The sequence below is a fragment of the Amblyomma americanum genome, chromosome 3 (assembly GCF_052857255.1).
Source record: "Amblyomma americanum isolate KBUSLIRL-KWMA chromosome 3, ASM5285725v1, whole genome shotgun sequence".
Lineage (NCBI taxonomy): Eukaryota > Metazoa > Arthropoda > Arachnida > Ixodida > Ixodidae > Amblyomma > Amblyomma americanum.
The window spans coordinates 179,563,377-179,572,246 of NC_135499.1; the positions used below are offsets into that span (position 1 = coordinate 179,563,377).

The following is an 8,870-nucleotide window of genomic DNA, read 5'->3' on the forward strand; positions in this document are numbered from 1 at the left end:
AAATAGCGAAAGGCGAGGATTTCTGTTTTTAGACAGCAGAAGAGAGCGAAGTTTTTAACTTCAAGAAACTAAACGAAATAAAAATCGGGAGAAGGGACAAAATGCTACTTTTTGTGTATGTGCACATAAGGGGTAGCGTGAACGGAAGGTGCGAGATGATTTCAAATAGACTTAAATATGTTAGGAGCGACAATTTTGAGCAGAGAAAGACAAACGGTATACAGACCGCCAAGGTGCCGTCATGAGTAGCAAGAGAAAAACGATGGATGTTAGAAGAAGACGAAGAGTTCGTTCGCGGCGGTATGCACTCGACTCTGAGCGGTGTTTTTTCGCTGGTGCGCTGGCGTTCCTTTATTGCGGCGAGCCTACGAGGCGGCGGGCACTGGGTTGGAGTAGAAGGCGTCGGCCGGGGCGCTGGGCGCGGTTCCGGGCTCGTTGGTGGACACGCTGGCGCGGAATCCGCCGGCGTCGGCCACGTAGTCCACGCGGCGGTAGACGCCGAAGGCGTCGGTGTAGCCGTAGGAGCCCGTGCGCGAGTTGGTCTCGTCGCTGGTCTCCTCATGGTAGTGGTGAGAGCCCTCCACGGGGTTGACCGCGTCGTAGCCGAAGTGGTACGGCTGCGCCGGCTCCTGCGTGTTCACAATTTTATAGGGCACGAGTTAGATTCAAAGTTAAATATGCTGTAAACTATATGCCGTATTTTGAAAGTATTTATTTCCCGGCATATTGTTTCACCTCTTTGTAATTAGTCAGCTGTGTCTTTCATAACGAAACAACAAACTTCATTGTTTCCTAGCTATAATTTGTGACGTCACAGGCGGAAGCTTCCAGTGATAAACGGGCAAAAAATACATTAGGAACTCGATAGTCACAAAATACGGCCCCGGAAAGCCTTTCTGCTAAGCGCATCTTCGAAATGTTTTTTTTTCTTCGGCAAACTACTCCTGTGGCGGTTACGCCAACACAGCCCAAAGGAGCACAAGGGCTGGATGTTGCTGCTGTACGAGACGTGCAGTCGCGAGCAAGAAGAATTAGCACAATGACGTCACCAGAGAAGCGAAAATCGCACCGCATGGCTGTCGCGGCGCCGTGCTTTGCGAACACACCTGACACCTTTGTCACCGGCGTGTTGGTAACCGCAGCGCTCAATGTTGCTATCTGCCGCTCCGGTTGCACGTCACTAGTGCTAATCTGTTTTACTCGCGACTGTATCCTCGGTTTATCCGAATTGCTACAAAGATTGTTTGTAGCTTGTACAGCACACCGCGAGTGACTGAAGGCTACTCTGTCACTCGTCTCAAATTCTGGCGGAAAATCTTCAAGCGCCGACCAATCGGTAAAAAAGGTTGACACCGACCAGGATAAGCCTACGTGTCCCGCCAAAATCGCTATCGAATTGACGTTAGCCTTACGCGTGGAACATGACTGCATAGGAGGTTTGTATGTATCATTGGAATATAGTCGGTGCCAACGCACTCTGTGAGACTGTTCTTGCAAACGCGTTACGCATCTTTCATCTCGTATACGTTTTCAGGACGTCACATATAGTTCAAAGCTCCTTAGAACAGCAACGAAAATTTTTGGGAATAAAATCTATACATTCATAAATTATTCGGTGCAAGACCTTTAAACGTATGCCTCCTTACAGCTGTTTCTAGCTCTGTGCGCCATGCGGATATAGAAAAACAGTGCTGGGAAGTTTCGCGTAACAACGGCAGCACTAAAAAGGGGCGCACCTTACTTCTGGCGCAAAACAGCAACCCATCTCTGGTTGATAAGCAGAACACTTAAATTTAGAAATTTAAAGAAAAAGGCATATTTAGCTGTCATTATTCCTCCTATGCTTCAACCTGCATTATGCTTTTAGACTGCTGTAAGCTTTTCGCCAAGCATGCCGGCGCGACACGGTACTTTATTTGATTTTTTTTTTCATTTCGAAATAAAAGTGGGAAACTACTGGCAATGACATCTCGGGGATAACACAGTTACTACGCTTGAACGGCAGTGACATTTCCATGTACTTACGAAGATGGGTGCTCCCGTGTAAATAACCTGCGACATGGCGTAGGCCACGACGCTCAGGAACACGAGCTGCGAGAAAAAAAAATTGGAGCAATGTTTTAACAGAAATTGCATCAAAGTGCCTCAGCGCGATCAGATGCGCTTGCAGCCTCTGCGAATCGGCATATTCTGCTTAATGCTTTTGAACGCGACAACAGTTTTTCAGCAACTATACCGTACAACACACATTATTAAGTGTTTCAACCAGAGACAACATGGTGACCCTTACTCTTCGTAAGGCTTCACCCTTGCTGTTTAAAATGCTGCTGGTGAAATAGCGCAGTAAATGTACATGCTATCCATCGAATAGCTAATAAAACAAGAGATAAATCATAAGAGCAAAAGTGGTCATGTGTACATGAATACTACATGAGTACATGCTATCCATTGAAGAGCTAATCAAACAAGACATAAATCATAAGAGCAAAAGTATTCATGTGTACATGAATACTTTTGATACATGTGATCCGGCATTTGACCCCCCCCCCCCCCCACCCCGCCCCCCCTCCCGTTTTTCAATGCATAAGCGCAGTTTGCATTTAAAATATTTCTGCTATACTTCTCTCCCTCAGACGTTCCGTTCAAGGAAATGTGAATGCAATGGAGACTGAGCTTATTCGTACTCACCCTGAAATTTGCGCTTACAGCTCAACGAATGGAGAGATAAATATTGGCGTCGGTAGTACACAACTTCACTTCCTGAGTCTATAGAACTTGACGGAGACCTAATCGATCGCACTATAAAGCTTCTCGGGGTCTAAAGTGCTCGGAGAAATGGCGGTATGGGAAAGCGCGTTGCGCATACAGGTAAAAACAAAATTACGGAGGGCAGGCACCTAAGACCACTTACTTGCTTTGAATTCGAAAGCATTGTTATTAATTTTTTTCTTTCTATTTATATTCTTGTATTTATTTGTCAATTTGTCTGTTCCTTTCAAATGACTCTCCTACTCGTTAGCATACAGTCGCAAAGCAACGCATACACTAGGTTAACTTTGCACACCAAGTAACAACGTAGTTTTTGGGTTTCGTGCTCGCCTCACAATCTCAAAGTCCTGGGTTGAATTCTTGGCACCTTCTGAAGAAATTTTATTTTTATTTGCTGGTGACATCACGGATTCCTGAATGTCACTTTATCTTATGGTCTACTCCAGACATCATGCGATACTACGGTAACGTTGTGAATTTTGGGACCATTGCAGCAGGTCAATCCTGTCGCCGGGATACGTAGCCGATGAAACATGTAATGCTTTTTTATTAATAAAATGCTGACGAAAACCGCGCAGATACTGGCAGCCAGCAAATTAATGTGTGTTGACAATCTGCGAAATATTTCCGCTATAGCGATTAGTCCACAGATGACGAGAGAACTGTGGAACTTGTGGGCACGCTAAATTTTGAGCCTAAAGACATCGCTGACATTCGGTATATGCGATGACCGACATGATCACTTCCGAGCTCGAACATGCCAGGAAGTGCAAGCAGGTACGAGCTTAGTAGGAGGGACGATGATGGAGTCAACGCTAAAGCGCCTAACACAACCGAAGTTACTTATCTGTGTCTATTGATGAGAAGCGCTGCAGCGCAAGCCACTTTAAGCGTGGTTTTTCTCCTTTCGTGGGATAAAAAGTTTAGGCATATGTGCTTCGGTTTTTCGTTTACAAAGATTTATGCGTCGCAGCCAGTAAATTATTACGTAGCTCTTGACAACAAGCCCACTAAAAACGCCTTTAACAAAGAATTCGGCTAGGTGTTTAAGCACGTTTTGATTCGTTTCGTTTGGTCAGGGTGGTGTACGCAAAAGCTGGCTATTGTCGCACGCTGCTGAGCATATTACGGGGAATCTTGCGGTCAATGTTTGTTAGACCATGTATTTGTGGGTCATCGAACCCAGATATTTACCTAAAAGGGTAATTGCAAGAATAAATATGTATTTAACAGTTGGATATTATCTTAGCGAAAGCTGCGGTGAGTTTCTTAAGAGATCTGCTGGAAACAATAACTATTCAAGATGTCAAGAAACCTAAAGAATTAACTTTTCTCACCTGCCGTGTTTCGTCACTTTTTGAGAAGCAGGTGCTAGCATGCCAACTTCCCTGCCCTCTACTACCATGCATTATATGAAAATAATTCACATAAAAATACAATTCTCGTCGTGCTTGTTTCTAAGGAGAAGAATGTCTATTCACGTAGGCTCTCGACTTAAGCATGATTTATAAGATGAGAATTTTTTTTCTGTGCTCAGCGCTTCTAGCGGGCAAATCACCATCACCAGGGCTGCATATGATCACATATAAATTGCACTTCATTGTTTTTAGCACGCCCGTATTTGGCGTGGTTGCCGCGATTTTGCGTGCAACTCATAAGTGCTTGAAAAAAGCACTTGAATATCCTTGACATCTTAGTTAGGGTATGTAATATAGTTATTTCTTTGTTCATTTGGAGGCGGGGGTTGCACAAAGAACATAAAAAGTAGAAGCTGTAATTATCTCTAAAACCTCTGTTTATGATCGATGTCTGGAATGCAGTGCTTTAAATAATAGGAAAGGAAGCCAGCACAATGTCTGCAGAAAAGTATGCACGTGAAGAGTAACCGCTGTTAGAATTAAGGTGTTGCAGTTATGGTTTCACGCAGTGATTTATGACTGAATGTACACCATAGATTTTAAAATTCAAAGCCAATGCCACTGTTGATTTTTCACTCCGAAAATGAGTACTAAGCAATACATGTCGTCAATAACCATGTGCGTATTTCTTTTGCCCCCACTCAGAGTAGCTATTTTTTCGAAAAACACAACCTTATGTGGAGGTATGTTGATCTTCACAAGTACATAAATCGTTTGAAGAACTGTTGACTGTTCTTCGTAGTGCGTCATCTTTCCCTTGATTTTGCATGTTTTCGAGGAATGCAACTCATATGATTTCTATAAAGGGAAACTGAGCTCTGGGTCTGGCCTCTTGAGTGCCGTTTTAGGAAAGGCGTTTTGAGCAGGCCCTATGCCCTGTCTTATGCCAACTATTTAATTCCCATGATGCGACTGCTTCGTTACTTCATAAAATTGTTGTTGAACAACTGGCGTTTTTTCAAAAACGTTAAGATATGAACTGATTCGATAATACTTTGCTGCATAACTGTCTGCGTGAACATATAATCATTAAAAAAAGAGGAAGGTAAAAATGTCATCCTTTCTTTGCTCGGAACAGTGCTTTTTTTCTTTCTTTTTTTGGCTAGCATCTCAAGAATTGCATGAATCTACATTTCTTTGAAGCACTCTAATGTTGATATAAAGATAAGCTCACGCCTGAGAGCGAATCCATAATTCGGTTACCAAGATCTTAAGGTGGCTTCCTAAGGAATGAAAGATGCGAAGCGGAAGGTATAGGTCCTTATTTGTAAACTTGAGCGAGCTTACAAGGAATAGTACTTACTCTAGGCCTATTCCAGCGAACGCCTGCATCTAAAGCCTCTGACTGAACTTTAGCATAACGTGACCGACCACCAACACCTTTCCAGGTCCTTCCTAGTTAAACAAAACATTGCGACGAAGGGGTACGGACACCGTTCGCTGATAATCAAAATCTCCGCTGTCACACCACGGCCGGAGCGTCGAACGTCACGGGCGCCTCAACAGACAGGCAGCACTGGTTTGTGGTAGGTCGCAAGCGGGTCGTCGTTCTCGTCGTTGCCGTAGCCGACATCTTGCGGAGAAGCCGTCGTTTTGAGCACTCACCTTTCCAAGCATTGTGTGCGGTGTGGTTGTTTCGCGTTCACTGCACCAGATAACTGTGTCGTGGGAGGCCCGCCCAACGGGCTTTTATACCCTCGTAATGGCTCCCCAATGCCGTCGCGTCTCTCGAAGACGACGCGTTGCCGTGAATACGCCATCAATATTCCGCGCATCCGGTGTGCCGCATGTTCCCTTGACTTAATTTGCTCTTCGGGAGGAGCACCTGCTTTGAGGATTACAGGCAGCCTTGCCCGGGGGATGGGGGGAGATTTGGCTGCATTAATGGGCCCCCTCGATTCATACAGCTTTTTGTTTGTTTCTCTTTCACCCCCTTCTCTCTCTCTCTAACACACACACACACGTACATATGCACAAACTCTCTTTCTCTCTCGTTCTATCTGGCAGAGACGAGACAACGGGAGAACCCTGGCAGCATCCTCCACCGTCGCCGCCGAGGCCTGCAGGTCAATTGTTATGTGCGCGTTGTCACGACCGCGATCTTGCGCAACCAAGAGAAGTCCCTCCCGTCCCTTCTTCCGAGAGTGCGCCCTTTTATCTCGACCTGCCGTTCCGCAACTTTTCCGGACGGTATAGTGCGCTGAGCTTAGCGCCCGCGGAGTTGTATCGGGAGTGGAGACCCCCTTCGCGTCGCCAGCGCCGTTGTCTCCGCTTGCTTGTTTTGCGGCTCGCCGCGTTCACCCCGCGCAGGAGTGTAGTAGTACGTGCCCTACCAGCGATAAACCGTCGTAGTCGAGGGAGCGAAGATTCGCGCATGTATACTAAAATACGCGTCGCTCTCCTCCGCCTCTTCCCACGGGAAACGCCCGAAGGAACGTGCCGGATGCAGTGTCGTTACCTTCTATGGGCCCTCGCGATCTTGATGACCTGACGATGAAAGCCGAGCTGTAAAACGAGGAGAAAACGTTCGGCTGGATGTCTTTCGTGAAAGAAAGAAGCTGATTTCTTGACTGCACCGTTTCGATTGCGTAGCTGTTCGTTCTTAACTCTGCACTTGATTCGTAAATAAATAAGCATAACAGGCGCGACTGTCTTTCCATGTTCTCTTTCCCTTATTGTAGTAATGCAGAGAAATGAGATACTCTGTTTTCAATCCATTGCACAAAGTGGGTTGCAGGAATTTTGTCAATGTGGGGAGCCTTGACATGATTGACGATAGGTACCACATCCACTATCTCTCTCTCCCTCTGTGCTCGAAGAGGCGCAAAAGTTCAAGGATACATTGGACATACGGGTGGAGGTGGGCAAAATTATCCGTTCCTGTATACGCGATCCAAATTCTGCATTACAAGTCTTGTCTTATTTTCAGTTTAGATTCTCGATTCTCACTGCTGAAGGAAAGAGACAGTTGGGAAACTAACTTCCGCGTTTCACCCTTTCGCAATCAGGGGCTTACGTTGGCTCTCCCGCGAAGTCTGAAAGTAAATGATGCAGCTAAGTACCCGTTATCGATAGCCCCAAGCATAGAAGTGAATAGGGTCTACGCTTGTAATTGGCTAGTAATAAATCATTTGCAGCAGCCGCAGCATGTCCACAAGCGGATCTTCCATCGCAACCTAATAGCACGTTGCGTAGCTGTGAATCACAGAGGCGGTGAGGATGAATTCGGCGAAGAAATCATATGGTATATGTTGCTATATGCGCATTACTCTTCCACAAAGTAACTGCACCAAGCGCGTGCGTGCCACGTAACTGCTCCGTTGCTGCTTAGCCCTGATATGCCCAAGCCAAGAAATATCCGGTTAAAGAACCGATAAAAAGTTCCGGATAATAGTGAACCACCAGGGCTTCCTCGTCGCTGGTTGCACTAATGAACGAAGCATTCCTTCGAGTAGGACTCACTTCACCAACGCAGGAAGGTCCTTGGCTGAAGTTCTTCCACAATAGATTTATTTGCAAAGATTACAATGATCATTACATTTTTTTTAATTTTTAGCCTTACCACGCATGAGCGAGAAGGTATCATTCCTTCGACGCAAAAGAAATCAGCTGCAGACGAGATATCCTTAAAGTGTAATTAAAAAAAAAAGCCCCGCCGCGGTGGCTCAGTGGTTAGGGCGCTCGACTACTGATCCGGAGTTCCCGGGTTCGAACCCGACCGCGGCGGCTGCGTTTTTATGGAGGAAAAACGCTAAGGCGCCCGTGTGCTGTGCGTTGTCAGTGCACGTTAAAGATCCCCAGGTGGTCGAAATTATTCCGGAACCCTCCACTACGGCACCTATTCTTCCTTTCTTCTTTCACTCCCTCCTTTATCCCTACCCTTACGGCGCGGTTCAGGTGTCCTAAGATATATGAGACAGATACTGCGCCATTTCCTTTCCACAAAAAACCAATTATTATTATTATTAAAAAAAACTACGTAACAGTGACATCGGTTGTCCCTTCTTATCGTTTAAAAGTTCTGGTTTTCTTTGTAGAGTTCAATTGGATTTATATTGCATACTGGTCATGGTTACGCATACTTTGTCATACAAACGAAATCAGTGGAAAGAAGGTTCAAAATAAACTCGTAACTTATTAATGTATTAAGTACGCCCGTTGCAATTCTAGACAATTCTGCCGGATTTTTCAGCTGGCCTTCTGCTCCTCTATCTGGTATTTTTTTCTATTTACTGCTTGAATGTTTTAGAAAATGCTGTACAAATGTTTTAGAATTTCAAATGCTTTTGCGAGCACGAAGGGAAACTACTGACGTTCTTACAGTTTCGTTCGGTCGTGATGTACGCCGGGCGTGGCCTATGAATGCCCTCTCAGTGCATAGATTTAATTTATTGGCTGTAACACTTCCATTTCCTGTAACTTGTTTGCTATCATACCCAGTTAAGTTTCAATTTCTGTGTTGCGCACTTTTGTATACTTTACCAGGGAGCGCCTTACTGCCTTCGTCACTGTTCCCTATATTGTCTCTTAAAAAAAATTAAAGCTTAACCTCAACCTCAAACCTACAACGAAGAACAAATATCAGATGTAGTAACACGATAAAAATATTCGTCAAAACGCAGATCATTGCGATGAGCGCACGATCGAAATGTATGAAATGACATCACACGTCCCGCACGAAAG

General features: G+C 45.1%; 1 protein-coding gene across 1 annotated transcript; it reads right to left on the reverse strand.

Moving 5' to 3' along the window:
- Positions 1-320: 320 nt before the first annotated feature.
- On the reverse strand, positions 321-5,884 carry LOC144125546 (cuticle protein 10.9-like). The gene is made up of 3 exons (XM_077659033.1): positions 5,793-5,884; positions 2,026-2,091; positions 321-629 (listed from the first exon to the last, which is right to left on the reverse strand). The coding sequence occupies exons 1-3, from the start codon at positions 5,802-5,804 to the stop codon at positions 366-368; spliced, it is 342 nt and encodes a 113-aa protein (XP_077515159.1). The 5' UTR covers positions 5,805-5,884; the 3' UTR covers positions 321-365.
- Positions 5,885-8,870: the final 2,986 nt, after the last annotated feature.